At 42.3% G+C, this 18,366-nt stretch overlaps 2 protein-coding genes across 5 annotated transcripts in view; both read right to left on the bottom strand.

The window, feature by feature from the left end:
• Positions 1 to 5,221, bottom strand: part of sipa1 (signal-induced proliferation-associated 1) — a 35,562-nt gene extending 30,341 nt beyond the window's left edge. For 3 of the 4 annotated variants that reach the window (XR_011909406.1, XM_072375767.1, XM_072375770.1), the window contains exon 1: positions 4,152 to 4,491. The gene's annotated coding sequence lies outside the window, so the exon portion shown is untranslated. Of the gene's footprint in view, positions 1 to 4,151; positions 4,492 to 5,054 lie in introns of those variants that run through there. The other variant, XM_072375769.1, reaches the window with a different exon arrangement.
• A 1,673-nt stretch (positions 5,222 to 6,894) lies between these two features.
• Positions 6,895 to 17,016, bottom strand: LOC140279784 (histone acetyltransferase KAT5-like). The gene is made up of 16 exons (XM_072374955.1): positions 16,977 to 17,016; positions 16,830 to 16,896; positions 15,861 to 15,929; positions 15,554 to 15,690; positions 13,643 to 13,738; positions 13,357 to 13,425; positions 12,448 to 12,618; positions 12,296 to 12,370; positions 11,919 to 11,981; positions 11,490 to 11,738; positions 10,867 to 10,956; positions 10,630 to 10,770; positions 10,432 to 10,525; positions 10,183 to 10,342; positions 10,016 to 10,097; positions 6,895 to 8,236 (listed from the first exon to the last, which is right to left on the bottom strand). The coding sequence occupies exons 1-16, from the start codon at positions 17,004 to 17,006 to the stop codon at positions 8,102 to 8,104; spliced, it is 1,728 nt and encodes a 575-aa protein (XP_072231056.1). The 5' UTR covers positions 17,007 to 17,016; the 3' UTR covers positions 6,895 to 8,101.
• Positions 17,017 to 18,366: the final 1,350 nt, after the last annotated feature.

Genomic DNA, 18,366 nt, shown 5'->3' with positions numbered 1-18,366 from the left:
TATTTGTGAATGAAAACACAGTGTCAGGAGGCTGCTATACATTCTGTGAAGTATTAGCGCTTGTGTCTGCACGCCATAATAGAAATAAGCTGCGTGAAGTTTATCAGTGAATGCCCGGAGCCAACATTAATGTTACTGCTGCAAATTCATTTTCATCAAAGTATGTCATTGACTTCTAAGTTCTGTTACTGCGAGGCACATATTACTGTCATGGTAATAAAATGACCGAGCCTTAAGGGAAGCGAATCAGAACTTGCATTCAAAGCTAACATGAAACACCAAACCAGCCCTCTTCCCTTCTATGTCACACAGATCACATCTCTGCTGTCAGTTTCCTGTGTGTGGTCACCGTTTGTCCCCCACACGGCTCGACCGACTGTGCAGTGCTGAATGGTTTATCTGCTGAAACCGATCTCTCTTCTCACTTCTTTATTACAGGCGCCTTTTACGTGTAAATGAAACAGTTGAGGATGCAACTTCCTCCTCATAGCTGCGACAGAACAAAGAGGCTCTTTAGTCTGACATAAACACAATGATGATCTCTCATATTTCACACTTAATTCCCAGAATAGAATACTTCATGAGGGTATTTTTAAACTCCTATCAACGCAGGATGTTTTCTGCCTTTTTGATCTCTATCGACCAAGCATAGAGATTAAAAGACGTGGCGCATGGATGGTGAATGGTTGGTCCTGGACTGCTTTCAGTGGCTCTGAATCCTCCTGAGTGCACTTTTCTGGTAATAGCAACAAGAACAATGAGAAGGAGCCACCACTCCACTTAATGGCTCAATGTATGTATGACACAATTGAGTGAAACATTGTGATTAAGGACAATAAGCTTGAATTTATTTCTGGAAGGGGGCGAAGTTCAGGGCTCAATCTGTACTATGTTTATATGAAAATGTCTCATGGAGAAAGCAGCGTCTGGCTCTTACTGATTCTCTCTCAACATAGTTATCAAAACAATTGCAACACGGTTTTATCTAAGTAGGAATAAAACACCAATTAGCAACACTGATGATGTTTTTTACGCTTCAAGAACCAATTTCTCTGTTCATCTTTCTCAATCTCACACTCAGGGAGCTGATGGATTCTGTGACTGTTTCACATGTGTCATTTCTGTGGGAGTTTTTTAAAGAAAAAGTTTATAAAATAGACGGTAGCCCTTCTGGAGATTGAATGGACTTTCCAAACAATAAAAGCTCACTGAATGCCTTTTACAGGAATCTCAACTGTTCGGTACAACTACAGCTGAAAATCTCAATCACTTTTTTAATCCTGCTTTTTTATTTGTGCAAATAATTATTGGATGATGCCAACAGGGGGACAGGTGACATCAGAGGGCACGAGTAAAGAGGATCCACACGGTTGCAGGCTGCCATCGATGAGGGGGAGGCCTCGCCTGTCCAACTGCCTCCCTCCCTGAGCTCCCCACAGGGAGCCTTCCAGGGTGTAGTCATGCAAAAAGGCTCCAAATGAGAAAGATGATATAATGCTGACTCAGACTACAAGAAAATCTGCCTGGTAACCTTCAGACGTATAAAATCACGTGGACATTCTTGTACTGTGAAGAGCAAACAGCATGAACTCTCTTGATATCGTACTGCCAAGTGAGGACTGCTGATTATCTGCAAGCTATTTGTCAAAGATTGTGTTCTTCATACAAAGAGTCATCTCAGGTTTCACACTTTGATCATGCGCAGAAGCAGGACATTCGATGTGAACTAAATCTTAAATCCTGGCAGCCAAACAGCCTCAAATACCTGCTACACGGCTTCTGTTGTCAGAGGCTATAATCACCACAATCAGTGACCGGGGGAGATTGCTAGTAGAAAACGGTGAAAGCTGACAGTTAAGTCTGCTTCCACATGACACACAAAGACACTCTCTGACTCTCTTGGCTCTTGTTTGGTGCAGGAAATAAAAAGTGGGTCAATTGATTTAAGAGTCTCCTGTGACTCCCTTTCTACTCAACATGCAATAGTACAAATCCTATAGGGGAAGCCTCATAATGGAGACAGACCACAGTCACAGCAGGAGAGGTTCGAGTCCTGACCTGTGGCCTCGGCGGCACGTCGTCCCCTTTCAGTTTACCAAGGACTTTCTATGAAGAAGTCAAATAACAGCAAAGCATTGTTGTAGGAGCTTCTTATGGACCAAAGGAAGTGTAGCCAGGTCGGATCAGAGACCAAAGGAGCAGCCAGGAGGATAAAAGCAGAGAAAACGAGTAAACATCTTCCACCATTTTCTGCAAATGCAAGAGCTGAACATTAATTTAAGTGTGAAAATGATCTTTTTGTTTTTATAATCTCTGACCAAAATGATCATTAGCCGCAGCCTAAATCCCAACAAGTCTTACCTCTGCTCATTACTTGCAATCAAGGCTCTAACTCTAAAGTAATAGCAGGCTGACATAATTGTTTTAGGCGATTTCATCAAGGACGATAATGAAAACCAATTTGCCTTAAGTGCTACATCACCACCAGGAGAGTCAATTTTCTATTAATTTGACTTATAGAACATTTTTTTCTGGGGAGATTATAGAAATAAGTTCAGTACTGAACCCCACAGTTTCCAGGAAACTGAGAGTAAATTGTAGAGAATCAGAAGCCTTCAGCTCTTCTGATATTAGTATGTTTTGAATTCACATTTTCTGTTAAATGCACCTGGTTTAACACAAATGAATATTGTGAATTTTGGGCTTTTTTGAGTGATTATACTGTTTGCTCAAGGCCTTTGCTAAAGGATTTCACTACATTTAGATAAACTGCTAATGCACTGCAGTGGATGGCAGCAAAAGTCAACAGCAGCTGAGTTGGATGATCAGGCCGCTTACTGTGAGCATCATCATCATGTCACTCAATGGAGGCATTTTTATCATTTGCCTTGATGGATAACTGTTGGAGGAGTGGAACAAGGTGGATTTATCACACACACACACACCAAACTGTCCAGTCAAAGTTGACCCTGGCCAAAAACAACACCCCCTCCTGTCTGTCCGGCCGAGAAAACAGCCCTTTCAGGTCAAATTGCATTTTATCCTTTAAATTGTTAACACCGACCACTGCGAAAACCACACTGGATGAGGAATCGTGCAGCTCAATGTAAATTAAATGGCCAGTCCTTTGAGTGCACTGGCTTATGTAAGCTACTGCTGCTTGTCTTCCTCCTGCTTAGCTCTTCATCCCTGCTTTTCTTTCCCCGCAACAGCCAATGCAGCCCCGAAGCCCCAACGTCTCGTGAACGCACAGCCCCATGGTAAATTAGAGCGTGCAGAGGGTGGTGAGGAGGGGATGGGGAGCCTGACTCCTGCATCCCTCATTTTCTCTGCCACCTTGAAAACAACACCCCAGCTCAGGTTGTGCTTCTCTCCATCATTGTCTGAGCAAATCACACAATCCTCTTTATCCCCACAAATCCCAGAAGGCTGCACACTGATGGATGATGGCTTGTCTTTTAAAATGTGTGTATGGAATAAACGCTGATCCTCTTTTTTAAATTTTTTTATTGTCCCTGCATCTTCTTTCTGTCTGAGCCTCTTTCATTCTCTGAGAGTCCCTCCATCTATCCCTTCCCCTCCCCTCCTCCCTCCACCTTGCCCTCATCCCTGAGTCCTGCAGCCACGAGTGCGCTACAGCAAGGTCTGGCAGTGCCTTCCTGACAATGTCACAACACTGTTTTTAAGACAATCTTGCCTAATTGGAGAGCGCACAAAGGAGGGAGACAGGAAAGATGATTGTGTGTGTGTCGGTGGGGGCTGGGGGGGGGGTTTAGTGTTGGGAGAAGAGGAGGGCAGGCCTGAGATGAAATGCGACAAAGATTGTGAGCTGCTTTCAAACCTCAGTGTCGTGTGTGAACGGTATGCATAGTGCACGGATCCCACTGAATAAAACACATTTATGAGGGTTGACAATAAGACAATAGGCAGCGAGGCATGATATGATGATGCCAAGCCATTATTTCACATCCTCTATGTCTATCATACATTGTCTCTGGCTGGTCTGGGTGCCTACAGGAGCATATGCATGCCTTTACAGAGGTATGAGGCAGACACGGTGTGCAGATCCGTCCATCTGAATTCATTATCATCACAAAAAGGATCCGGCCAGGCCGGAATGTAAATTCTCAGCACAGAAAGAAAAGGCTTACCTCCACATTTCAGTTCTGCTCGACCCTGCCTTGTTTCATCCTGTTCCTCTCTGCCGACTCCCTCCCCTTCTCTCCCCATGACAGCATTTTTCTGCTATCTATCTCCACGCTGAGGCTCTTTCTCCTCCTCCTGCAGTTCCTCCCGGCCGGGGTCCTCTTCCTCTCTCCAAAAATAAAAATAAAACACAACACACTTCCCGATGTCTGTGCCTACCAGCTCCTCCGTTCTGTTGTTGAAGTCAAGAGGCAGGTTGATTTGTGCTGTCCTCCTCCCTCTTTCTCTCCCTCTCGCGCTGATTCTATTCCATTCACATCACACTAAAGCCAACCCCCTCTTTCTCCTCCCTCCCTCTCACACAGCTTCACCCGGCCTCTCTCTCCTCCCCCCTCCTCCTCCTCTCCTTGACAGAGAGAGGTTGAGGCAGTGACGGACAGACAGCAGCAACCGAGAGGAGACCTCAAATTAAAAAAGCTTCACTGGGCCTAAGTGAGAATTTAAGAATTTGCTAAACCAGGATATGACATGTTTGAGGATACTGATCACATGGCACATACAATAGGAAATGTGGCACGTATAGCGGCCTCCAACAGTATCTCCACCTGTATTTCCCTGATAAATTAATGGAAACATGAAACGCTTTCATTTAAAGTCTCCTTCACGTGCCAAACCGACATTTCTGCACAAGAGAGATAAAGGCACAACAGCCCAGGGGCAAAGGTGAAAATGGTGGTCTGTGTGTTTATTTGCAGAGACCTCTGTGTGCCCCTAAACATATAGTCAGTGTGGTTTGAGATCATAACAATCAATCAACCTGCATAAGAACAATGAGAGAACAGGAGCAGAACCTTATAAATCGTATTTTTCCGTCCCCACCAGCCACAACTATCTTAAGAATCACATACCTGTGAGTTTGTGCGTACCGTTTAATGATGCTCGAGAGAGGAGATGAATCATGCTGCTCAACCCACTCCGCAGCAGAGCCAGTGTCCGGCACCATCCCCCTAATTACTGCTCGGAGTTTGGTCCTGGCCGTACCATATGGCTGCGTGTGTTACGAGGTCAGCAGCTCTGGTCTGGGGTTGGGGTTGGGGGCAGGGAGGAGGAGAGGCCTGCGTTGTTGGTGGTGTGTGTCTCGTAGAGATAAGAGAAATAAAAGCACAGGCAACAGTTGATAGTGCTTGAAACTGTTTTCTTAAACACAGTCATACCTCTTTGCAAATTACAGGTCAGGTGGTGTTCGGTATTGATCGTCTCCGTCTGGTTTAATCAGAAAGATGAGCAGAGACACAGGAAAGGAGTCTGAGTTATTAAAACTCGTGTGAAAAGAGTCCCAGTTAAATTTGACCTACATTTCATTCAAACAATGCTCATGACCTTACAGAAATACTCTTTAACGGTAAAAAAAAGGAGGAAATTAACATATTTACATGCTTAATTTTGAGAATGGTCCAACATCACAGAGTATGAACACAATCTGGATGCTCAAATTGAACTAAACACACACTTTTCAGAGCTGAGGAGTATGGTTGAAGATGGTTGGAATCAACTGAATCCGTGGTTTCAGCTGGTAAATAAGCCAACAACACTCGATGTTACAGTGACACCATGTGGATGTTCTCCATTTCCGTTGTCTCTTCAAGTGCTTTCAGTCCCCGTTTTCCCTGTTTTTTCTTAGATAGTCTGCTGAACTGGACCACTGAGGACACTGCTTTGGCCAGTTCTGGTCCAGAAACAGTTTGAATTGGTTAGTTTCTGGATGTGTGTGTGTGTTTGGGCCATTTGGACCACGTGTGGTGACCTGAATTTGGACAAGATAAAGGCAGGTTCAGTGTTCAAGATCAGCACCCAGATTAGGGCTAGATTGCAAATTAATTTTATTTACTCTGGATTTGACTTAATTTTACAGTAAATAATCAAGAATGTACAGTTTTTGAGTCTGATGTATATTTTCTGTGGTGATTTATCAGGATAAAAGCACCTGAAGTCATGAATTAAGACTAAAAAAATTTATTAAAATGACGCAAAACCTGCTGCCAGTCAGGAATCAGGATAAGGAAAGCTTACTGAAATAAGTTCTGCAGGGAGGATGTTAGATTAGTGTGAAATTCCTCTGTCCTTATGGGGACTGGTGCGGCTCTGCCAGGTGCAGAAAGAAAATGGGTGTGATGTGGTGAGGATTCACCGGAGCTGCAATCCAACACAGTGTCAGAGAAGAGAGGCTGATAATCCAAACCCGACCTGCAGAAATTAAAACAGCAGCAGCAGTGTGCACCTTCAGGTCATCGACACCTCAGAAGAAATCATCTATAGATGTCAAGCCGACCGTACCTTCTTACCCAGTTCAGTTTAATTCTATTGCAATTGTTTTGGCATTGCATCGGTTACTAAATGTGCTGCACTACGGGTGTCATTTGGAACTTTTTGTACTTTAACCTTTCAACCAGGTGAAACTATTAGCCAGTTGACAGGACAAAGTATCCCATACGCCCCCTGGTGGCTGAGCATTACCGTCATATTCAGGGTGGAAGAGCCTGAACGCCTCATCCTGAACTGCACAGATTTTATTCCTGTAAATACTAAATACTATCCTGTAAATTTATTCCTATAAACACCTGGACCTCAGGAACATTAAGTGCCTTAAATCCTGTTGGTTGCATGGTTTTCTCAGCTCTATAACCTGCTAAATGTAGCTCTCAGAACTCCAATAAAAGCTCAAATATACACTTTAAAAGACATTCATGAGGTTTTTAAACTTGCTTTTTATGACTCCAACAAGCTTTTCATATCAAACGGTCAAATGACACTCAAGTGTGCTTCACATAAAGATATACTAAATCATTTCAACAGGGCAAGTTCACCATCTTTTTTTGACATGTAAACATAAAACACAAAGAAAAGGAAAAAAATATCACTTTCAGGTCTTTTCCCGTAGATGTTGTGCAGTCTGTTAGACAACAGCGAGTAAAAATACAAAACAACTGTACACTAGATTTACATTCCTCTAACAGTTCGGCATGGCTTCTGTCGCACGTATTTACACTCAGAGAACACCGGTTTAACTGAGGGGAAATAATTCAGGTCGGCGATTAACTAAAAAACGTGAAAATAAATACCCATCAGACACATTGATGCTTTCAGATATTTAAAAAAAGGTGATAAAAGCAGAGCAACACCAGTATGTTAGAATAAATCCCAAATTATTCGTGCTGGTTCCACAAGTTTACACATCATGGAGGTTTTTATGTCTAATTGTCTAATTAAAAGTGACACATTTTTCCATTAATTAGCCTGGAGCTTATGGTAAAATACGATCAGAGCTATTTTCTGCCCAGTGAGATGCATTTAAATTCAGGCACTCAGAGGGAGAAAAAAAGAGAGGCTTGTGTAAACCTAGGAGGATGAATCTGGGTTCGTGTCGCAGCGCCCACCATCAAACCTTTTTGGGATACATAAATTATATAAATACATCATTTTGATGACAACATTCTCACTTGGAAGATTCAAAATATGCAGACAAACAAAAAAGGAAGAAAAAAGTTGAAGGTTTTACCAAAATAATAAACATTTTACTGTCGAACAACAAACTATGACGTCTGCGGTTTTCTGTCTTAATTTACACTATTAAACAGACACCTTCTGTCACTTTTAATGCACTGTTTTGGTCATCAACAACATCTTTTACACAGTAGAGGGGGGGTGTATTGTATATTTGGCGTTGTTACTGTTAACAAAGTCCAAGTTTGACAACTTTATAAATTCACAATACATAATGAGGGTCCTTGATAAAAGCTTATGCATCTTAAGTGGCTCAATGTTCCCCGTCTCTCATCTGGAGGAGAGCTCTGGGCTCAAGAAGGTTCTCAATGTGACAACTTGACCAAAACATTTCATCTGCTTCATATCTGCTGTCGAAGTCCAGGGACAGTAACGGGTGAACTGAGCCGGGTCTCTACCACTTTCCCCTTTTGCTCCAGTCCTTTGGAGTGAAGTGAAGGCATTTAGGATCTATGCGCAGGTGCCTCTTCTGCATCGCTTTCTCGTGGCCATCCACGATTTCCTCTGAGAGCGTTAGGATGTACTGACCCTGGAGGAAACAAAGAGGCCAGAGAGCGTTAGGCTGTACTGACCCTGGAGGAAACAAAGAGGCCAGAGAGCGTTAGGATGTACTGACCCTGGAGGAAACAAAGAGGCCAGAGTTGGTTCAGGTTCTCTGCAGTTACTGGAAAGATATTCCATCAGCGACAGGTGATTTTTAACAGCATTTTATCTATAATAATAGTCTAATAATAATGTTATCTGGGAAACAGCTGATGGAGAGTTTACTGAGAACAGTCTCCATTAAAGTGGCAGAATTTTAATATGTTTATAAGCAGGGTCGGAGCAATAAAACGATGGAAAAATCAAATTAATGATCAGCGTGCAGAGACGGCTGGTTGGCTGGGAAGAGTTCAGTCTCAGGGAAACTCAGAGATATGAAAGTGGTTCAGTAGAAAGGATGAAGAACAGATTAATACAGTGAGCAAACTTTGCTGTGAACAGAACCGGAGACACGACCCGTTTCTTTAATATAGGGAACAATACTGTGATGATGTGAATGTTCCTGAACTTCTAACTTGAATGACTGGTGCAGCAGCTCAAAGGAGCACATGTGAGGTGAGGTTTTTAATTAAAGTGGGAACTGAGAACCACTTCTAAATGTGTCCTGCTGCGGGTCGTTTCTGTGCTTAAAGGGAGAGCGTGAACTGTGCAAATGTCTCTTTAGTGCATGTGAGCTCAGCTGTAATCACGCCGTGTTTAATGCATGTTTTCAGTTAATCCTGTGGTTGTGTCAGGAAACGTTCTCAGACGGATCAGTAGCCTAACGGGCCACTTATCGGAAAAAACGTCAGACTCTGTGAAGGGCTGAGGAGGCAGGATGCAGGAGAATGACGTTTTAATACAGTTAGCACCGCGGTTCACACACTTTTCTTCGTAACCCTGTTAAAAGGCAGTCGTTTCTCTCCACAGTCGCCTCATGCACGCTCAGGACCGAAGTTTCAGAGCAATCTGCGGTTTCTTTAGCTAGCACATAGCTTTTGAATTGGACTAATTTAGAATTTAATTACTTGGATTTGATTGGATTATGATTACAATGAAATTAACTCCAATTGGCTTGATCTGGTCTGTATTATTGAAGTGCCTTTAGATGACATTTGCTGTATTTTGGCGCTATATTAATACACTGAATTGAATTGAATTAACGAGCATATCATCTCGTTTCTGCTACTTGTTGACATGTGACAGTTACTACAGCTAACATTAGCTCTGCTGACAGCTCCGTTCACGTTGGCTGCACAGGAAGGAGCAGTGACACCCCTTCAGGGGGAAAGTGTCACCGTTCTGCCACAGAATCGGCTGTGAGAGGCTTCTCAGGAGCACAGGATCCACATTTCAGGTCAGTCAGGTCAAGTCAGAGCCTGGCATAAAATGACATATTCTCAAAAAGTTACGTTTCCTGAGTCGTTAAGTTGCTCGTTGATATTCTGATCAGTTTAATATTTTATTCTGTAAGGGGTTGAAACGGACATTAAACCCAAAGTTAACTGCGTAGTGAACTGGTTTCTTGTTTCTTGGATAGAGTAAATGGTAAATGGACTATAGCGCTTTTCTAGTCTAACTGACCACTCAAAGTGCTTCTAACACTGCATCAGTATCAATAAAATCTGATGAATTTATCTCATATTATCATCATTTTCTTCCTCCAGACGCAGTAAGAGGAAAAGCTCTGCCTGCATATAAGCCTCGTAAGATGAATTCAGGTAAATTCATCACTAAAACCTTGTTTTTTATCTGAATCACTTGGATAAATGTGCATTAGTCTCACCTTGTAATAGTTGATTAAGTTGAGGTACTGAAGAGTTGAAATGACGTCTTCTTTCTTCACACTTGTGATCTCACTGATTTCACTGCACAAACAGATAAAAGAGAAGGTTTTAGATCAACTGATCACTGATCCTTTGGACAAAGATCGAGGAAAATAAAGTCTCCTACTTGATGGTAATCTGCGGCCTTTCTCCATTGTCGGGTTTTAGGTCCATAAGAATTTCTAAGATTGTTTGGGACCAGTAGGAACGATAAGACAAGAGACCGAGATCAGACAGCGGCTTCTCAGGAGTTCCCGTCTTCCCCTCGACTTTGGACAGCTCATAACCTGCCAGATAATCAACACAAACGCTGCTGAAGGACTCAAACATAAAAGCATTTCCTGATCACACCGTGACCCGTCAAAAGAACACTTACTGAACTCGATGAGCAGCTTCCCGTAACCTCTCCGCTGGTACGGAGGCAAAGTCAGGATGCAGGCGACGTTATAATCTTCAGTCGATTCCTTCTCCTTCAAACAGTGAATTAAAACACAAAGTTACACCCTGGCAGCTCATAATTAGACTCGAGGCCCTTCCCAGCGGGTTATAATACACTTCTTTGCACTCTTTGTACCTTGGAGAAGTAGCCCACTATGTGGAATCCTTTCGAGTCGTACTCCGTCATCACATAGAAGAGGAACGGGTCTGTGTCGTAATACAGCGTTTTGTGGTCCAGGAAACACTTAGCGAGTAAACACAGGTTCTGGGAATAATTCTGGGGAAATGCACCAAAAAATGACACGTTGGTTTGAAAAATAAGACAAAAAAAACCTGTGAAACTAAGACAAAAACACATCATCCGATCACTTACTTTGTTTTTCCTGCCGTCAATCTCAAAGAAGGAGATGGTGCCTTTACGGTAGATCTCGTTGCCTGGAGGGTGTCTTAAATTACATTTGGTCTAAAAACGATAAATAAAAGACGATGAGAAGCAGTGTGGAACGGTGCAAAGATGCCCCTCAAAGCTACACAGTGAGATGAGACTGATCTGATCTGATCAGCCACTGTAACACTCTCAGTTTTATCAACAGACCAGCTCACAGCTGTCAGGTGATCACATTCAAACGGCTCACATTTAATCAATCATTTGATGAGTCCGAGCCAAATAATACGGCAGCATTAGCACAGCTGCTCCAGAGGAGCATCTACACCAATTACTGGGGTGTAATTCCACCCTCACCAGTAAGAGGCCCGTCAGAGCTCTTTATAGCAGCTACTGTTCAGTTGGTTTAAACAAGAAGGAAAGCAAAATATCAACTGAAACCCATTTTATACAACCCTGCTGTGCTCCTCCTACCAACAGAAACAGTTCATAACGCGGTCTCTGTACATCACCGTAACAAACTGAATTTAGTCACGTTAACAGCTGATTAAGTAGCCTGAGAAAAGGAGATCGAGCCAATGACACGAGATCAAAGTTTTAAAGAGTCTTACCAAATGCCTCTGGAGACACTTTAGGCTTTTGAGGTACTTGAGACAGAATTCGCAGAGGTAGAGGATGGGCAATGCGGTGAGTTCCTGCGGGTACGGTGAGAAGTACCAGGGCTTTAGTCTGTGCCGCCCCAGCTCGATACACTCGATATTTTTCATCCGGGTGATGATGTCGTCGTGGCTGCGATCGGACACCAGACTGCCCGTCATGCGAGGTGCAGTCGGGATGCCGTCCGAACTGTCCTGGGAGTCCTGGTGGTAGACGTTACACATGTCAGACTGCTGCAAAAACATCAGCATTGAATGTTAAGTTGAAAGCTGTTTCACGGGAATTGTAGTATTTTAGATTTTGAAAATGTAGTCGGATAAAGTTAATTTGATCAGAAGGACTAAACTTGGGTCAATGGGCAACAATATGACATGAATACAGACCTCTGGTGGTGGTAGAAAGACGCTGGCACTTTGAGGCTTGTTGTACTGCAGAACCTTTATCATCTAGCAGAAAAAGACACAAAAACACAGGCTTTTGGAAACTTAAAAACGGGAATAAAACTTTGGTTAAAGGAGCAAACTGAGGGAAACTTCAGTATGGCGCCAACAATTTTAGCTCAGTCCAGGGTAGGCGTGTCATGAGCCCGCCACAGAAGTTAGAAAAGGGTAAAGGCGCTCGTTTTAAGGGGGGCGGACAGTACTGTCGATGCATAGCAAAGAAAACATGAGAACATGAGAGGTCAACTGTAGCAGCGGAGCAGGTCAGCAGAGGAAAGGCCCAAAACAAGATGGCAGAACATAAAACACGAGTTCCATACCTCATCAGCTCCCCCGCAGTTAGCTTTCCTCTTCCTCCCGGGCTGAGAGGGGATGAGGCGCCGCGCAGTGCCGTTCTGTCGTTAGAAAGATATCAGTTGTTTTTCACAGGGACTTCAACGCTAAGACAGACATGCAGCAGGACTCTCTTTACCGTTGTGACCGAGGCGAGCGGGTCATGGTCTTCTCGGGCCTTGAAGGTGTTGGTCTCTCTCACAACAGGAAACACCGCGGCCTGAGAGGCCTCCGTTGAACTTGGCAAGGAGGGCACGGGGGTCGCCGGGGGCACCTGAGGTGCCAGGGGAACCGGCTCTACTTTCCTCTTCTGCAGCAAATACACAGAATTAGATGTTTGGCTTGAAATCAGCGAACACCAACCAAACACTTCACAAACAGAACTTTCTTTATATGCCAGCCTGACCAGAGGCTCATGTTTCAGTTCTCTCAACAAACACCTATAGGGACTGGATAGTGTAGTGGTATGATTGCCAGCTTTCATGTGGGAGCTCTGGGTTCAAATCCCCCTTAGGAAGACCCCCTTACCCTATCTGCCTATCTGTAAGTCGCTTTGGATAAAAGCGTCTGCTAAATGCATAAACATAACATAAACACCTACGTCAGGATTAAAAAATGGGTCTCCACTATGAGACTGTCTGATTAAAAGCCCCCAGCAGATCCAATTTAAGCATCTAACCCTGGTTTTAAGATGTTCTGGACACAGATGAGCCGCTTGGTGTTGTTGCGCTGCAGCTAATATGTCTTCAGGAGTCAGTTAAACCTTCTTTTTTGTGCCATTCGCTCTGATATTCACTGTCTTATCACTCAAAGCGAAACTCACCTTCACGACATAATCAATTACAACCAAGACCAAACAGTTGAGCTACTTATAAAGATTTCAAACTGAAACACAGCTGGATAAGTACGTTGTTTACAGGTCAAACGTTTGATAAACTGTATTAATCGTCCTGTATCATACGGAGGCTCCGTATGATCGAATAAAACACACAAAACCAGGTTTAAGAAGGCCTCAGACATCTCTAGAAGGGGTAAATTCAACTTGTACCGGCGTGGGGAGGGTTTTGCCTCTGGAAGGAGCTGTGGCAGGTTGTGGGTTGAGATCTATGCTCTTCCTCTGAATTGAACATAAAGGAAAAGAAGGAAGGGGATTAACTGATATTCACATTAACCCTCAAGTTATTATTAAGATTTTGAGAACAATGGAGCACGAAACAATGACATGATCATAGCTGACACTCATAAAGCAGAAACTGCCACAGATAATGTTAAAAAAAGAAGATTTCTGCAGAAGACACTGGGGTTAGTCAGTATATCAGACAGATATATTTCACCTGCTTCTTCTGTAAAGCAGCTGCTGCTGCAGCCGCTGCTGCTACGGCTGCTGCTGCTGCTTCAGTGTTCAGGGTCGTCTCCACCCTCTCGCTCACCTCACAGGGGAGAAGCAGACGGATGTTAAGGCCTCGTTGGAAATGTAACCGTAATAATACAAAACAGTCACATCGGATGTGTGGGTGGAGACTTTTGGGTCAAACATCACTCTTTCACACGGGGCCAGAGGCTTAAGCTATGAGCTCAGCCCCAAACAAACACCTTTAAACCTTTTCATGAACACAAATTAGTATTTAAAAAGGACAAATTTACAATGATAGAGAGACAAACTGCTCCGGTGGTGTCGGAAAACTTTGGAAATGTGCCTTTAAAGAGAGAAGGAGTATTTATAGATATGTGGCCCTTCTTGAGCTGTGTGAGAAACTGAGGCCCCATGTAGCCGTGATACAGCCGTCGTGTTGCCTCTCATCAGTAATTTGGTCTTTTCTATCACTTTTTTTTTAGTTTTTATTCTGGTGATGATTCCAGAAGCGAGGCCACAGAATACTGATATCACCGCTGAGTGTTTGAGTTTCACATTTACTAAAATCCGCTTCTTCTTTGCTGCTTTAATTGAATTCAGTTGCTTTTCTTGCTCTGTCCGTTTAGCTGTGGTGCCAAAAAAGATAACTCACACCCACTCGTGACTAACGTTGGGAGCAGAAATCTCACTGGTGCAAGTGCAGGAATATTCAGATCTATAAAAGAGAACATTATGTATGCTTGGCTTTAGAAATTAGGTGTAAAGAATGCATATTTCTGCCAAAACAGCTGAGCTGAATAGATGCTCAGCCGGTTTCATACAGCAACACGGACAAACTCCTTAAACATTGTGCTGAAATCATTCTTGTATCAAAGTTGTTTCAACATCATGTCACGTGTGATAAAACTGAGTAATATGAGTAATATGAACCTCTTTTTGTATGAAACAGCAATATATGGATAATCTTTGGTATTCTGATGAATATTTCCTTTTATAGTATTAATAGTAATATTATAGAAGTATTTGCATTCTGCCGCTCAGCAGAGTTGTGAAGGAAAAAATGTCTCTAAACAGGGAACATGTTCAGAAAGTCACTAGTTGTGTTTTATTACTTTTATAAACCCAATGTGACAACGTTGGCAGCTAAGAGGAGGAATTGTAACCAATCGCAGCTCGAGGACACAAAGGGAGATTTGGGCCATGGCCTCCTAATATAGGGATCTCATATAAGTGCTCCACTGCCAAATGTTTAATTCATCAATCACTTTGTGAGAAATAAACAACTGAACTATATTTTTAGCTGCAGCTATTCCCCCATCTTGGTCTCGAGCTGGTGGCAGAACCGTATGTTGTCCTGCTCAGCTTGGTTTAGGGACCCATTCACTAGTTCTACACCTCTGCTTCTCCAACAGAGTGAGGACTACCGACACCAGCCGAGTCCGCCTTCAGGACAAGAGACGGAGGTGAATGACTCTGCCGACTATCACAACCCCATCCTGACCCGTCTGCAGTCGGGGAAACAACACAGGATGGGCAGCGGCTGGCTTATCATCAGAAACTCAACTTTTACAATGAAATGCTGTATACTCCATATGAGAAACAACTCATAGATGTCATATTATATCAGACATAAAACTACATTATTGATGATCAATACTTCTGACTGGTCTCCTCCAAATTTATTCTGAGCAGCAAATGTGTTAAAAATAAAGAAAAAGGTCTGTATATGTTGAGTTCTGCCCAGGAAACCACTGCAAACGAACAACTCATCTAACATAAGTTAACAAGACTAAGCTATTCAAGGAAAAGGTGAGCAAATATTGTACAAATAATGACATTTACCACATTAGAGCATCTGAGATGAACATTTGGTGTTGAAATATTCACTTACCACTTCTCTCTCTGGTGAACTTGGACGGGAGCCCGAAAGACCATTCTTGGTTGGTGTTTTAGCTTCTTTCTTAGGAAACTGAAGCTTTTTCATGTCCAGCCTGTCCGCTGTGACCCACTCATCCAGGCGCTTGTTGACTATCGACACAAAACACAACGATTTTATGTGTCTGTTACGCAATTCATCACATAAAAAAAAAAAAGAACTGAGCCTTTATTTTCTTTGGTTTTTACACTTAAATGCAGATACCCCACAAAGATGGTTACAAAATCAACGATAAACAGGAAGGTATAAAAACTCTACTCACAGTCAATGTAGTGAACATAGTACAGCTTTCTCCCAGAAACTTCTTTCACACTTAGGATCTCCGCCAATGCTGAAGAAAATAAGACGAGTTGTAATTAAATGATGAAAACTGACAAAATGGATTTCTCTGAGATGACAAAACAAGTCCTGCTGAAACAATTCGCTGTTTGTTTAGTCGATCCACAGAAGCGTTTCAGCTTCTCCGGTGTGAAAAAATACAGGTATACATGACTGCTTTTAGACTTTTAAATTGACAGATCTTTCACACATCTGTGCCAGTGTTTATGTGCATTTCCCCCAGTGTCTTTACGTCTTTTGAAGCTCTAAATAATACCTGACACCAAATATCAGCCGACAACACGCACTACATTAAGTCAAATGACAAGCAGAAAAATATATTTTAAGAAATTGCTTTATTTTAACATGCTTTGAGCGTGAATGGATGACATTCCTGTGTCCCTCTAAAACATATTTACTGTAAACAGTTAAACTAACAATATATGACATGGACACTGAACACAAGGGACAGTTCTGGCTATAATCTAAATAATCAAGCTTGACCAAGAAATAGCAACGCTGCCAACTTTGTTGAGCCTTAGGAGTACAGTAAATGTTCATTTATTTCCAAATATGTTAGACTAATGTAAGCCTTCAGAGCGAAAGGTCTGATCAGACATGTAGGTTGAGCAGTTCTGTTGGTAAACATCAGTCTGACACACGCCTCCTTTTCCCTTAAATCAAATCTATTCTAAAGAAATGTCACGAACTGTACACATGAGTTTCTGAATAAATGTCAGTGACTTTAGGAGACGTTTAAAACTAAACTTTCTGACACGTTACCACAACACATGAAGCCAACGTGTGTTGCTCTGTGCTTTAACTGGAGGCCGTGGTTTGTGTTAACAACAGCCAGCGGAGGTTGGCTACTTAGCATTAGCTTAGCACTGGAAAACAAACGGACAATACTTACGCCATTCGTCCTCGTGCTCTTGGTTTTTACGAAGAACGGGGAGGCGACAGCCCTCGACAATCTCGACCTGTGCAAAACGATGTGTTATTTTACCACCCAAGACGGGTCAATGTCTTCAAAATAACAAATTATATTTCGAGAACCTACCGAAGATGAGTTGTCCGCCATTTTCGTCATCTGTTTGAGCCGGAGCAGGGAGTTGTGGGAAAATGCCGGTCCACATCAAAGACGAAATACACACCTAGATAGTAAGTCTCACTAAGCGGAAGTCGAAAAACCAACCCGGAAGTATATTTGCTACCAAAGAGTATTACGCGCGTTGTGTCGGATTATTCACTCAGAAAATAACAATTTACAATTAAAAAAATCCTCGATGATTCCTTAAACTCACCAAAACATATGAATAAATTCTGTTGTCACTACAATTTTTAGAAATCTATTTTATAATCGTTGTATGTAGAAAAGTAATCAGCCGATTTACATTCATCAAACATTTTTAAATGATTTATGTACTGGCCTTTTATTTTATTGTAATGCACACAGAGCAGCTTGTTTTGTTTGTCCTCGTTATTTATTCCAAGCCATTGCATTTAGAATTTTCAACTTAAATTGAAAATGAATGCCTCTGATCATAAAGTCAGCTTTGTTCATCCCTGATGGAGGTCCAATTTGGCACTTATCAATACCCTCATTGTCATATCAGGCAGTCCAGTGAAAGTGACAAGCTCTGCACTTTTTTCCAGCTTTTTTCTTCCTGAATTCTTTCCTAAACTCACCTTAGAGACAGGTCTGCATGTCAAGAGTGTTATCGATCAGTTTTGTGCCCAGGAACAATATTTTTGCTTATTTTTCTACAGTGTCCAGACTAATTCAGGTCTGCGTCAGTGCCTTAAATTTAGTGTTGTGTTGTTAGTGTTGTGATGTACAAAACTTGTCCACATCCAATATGTATAGGTCCGCATATGGTAATTAAGCTGGTCCCTTGTACAAGTGACTTTTGGCTAAAGCTATAACCTCTACAGTAGATTGATGCAGAATACTGAAAAAGCAGGAGATAACTGTGTTGCCATCCTCTACTTTATATTTCATGTGATCTCTGGCTCTTTTAGTGCAGCTCCAGCAAGAGTATTGGCTGCCTGAAAATATGTAATATGTACCACTTTTATTTAATTGGCAAAAGATTAAACTTTTCATGTTGTGCTTTATAGTTAAGGCCTGCGATATCACCTCAGAGTTCACATCTGCATTGTAGAGGTTCAGTGCTAGTTTTCAGAGAACTTGCTTTTATCAAAAAAGAAAAAACACCTCAAGTATTATGAACTTTTGCAATAAGTTGTTGCTGCATCACTTGCTGTCCTCTTGTTCCCATTAAGTGAATTTATCGTGAGCCAGGTGGCAGGCATATAACATCTGGACTGGCTTTAGTATGGCTTCATTGGACTTTCATTTGTCTCTGGTGGCTGAGGCAGAGCCTTTTAAAAGTCAGTTTGATTTCTTTGGAGCACTCATAAGGAACCACAACAATAAGTGCAAAACA

The sequence above is a fragment of the Leuresthes tenuis genome, unplaced genomic scaffold (assembly GCF_036924035.1).
Source record: "Leuresthes tenuis unplaced genomic scaffold, fLeuTen1.0.hap1 SCAF_21, whole genome shotgun sequence".
In the NCBI taxonomy this organism is placed as follows: domain Eukaryota; kingdom Metazoa; phylum Chordata; class Actinopteri; order Atheriniformes; family Atherinopsidae; genus Leuresthes; species Leuresthes tenuis.
Note: the sequence above shows the minus strand (reverse complement) of the source record. Positions and strands in the feature narration are given on the sequence as shown.

Coding starts and splice junctions, on each gene's coding strand:
- LOC140279784 (XM_072374955.1), bottom strand. CDS start 17,006: ATGACGAAAATGGCGGACAACTCATCTTCG. Junction 16,897..16,976: donor TGGCGGACAACTCATCTTCG/GTAGGTTCTCGA, acceptor CGTTTTGCACAG/GTCGAGATTGTCGAGGGCTG. Junction 10,098..10,182: donor AGGCCGCAGATTACCATCAA/GTAGGAGACTTT, acceptor CTGTTTGTGCAG/TGAAATCAGTGAGATCACAA.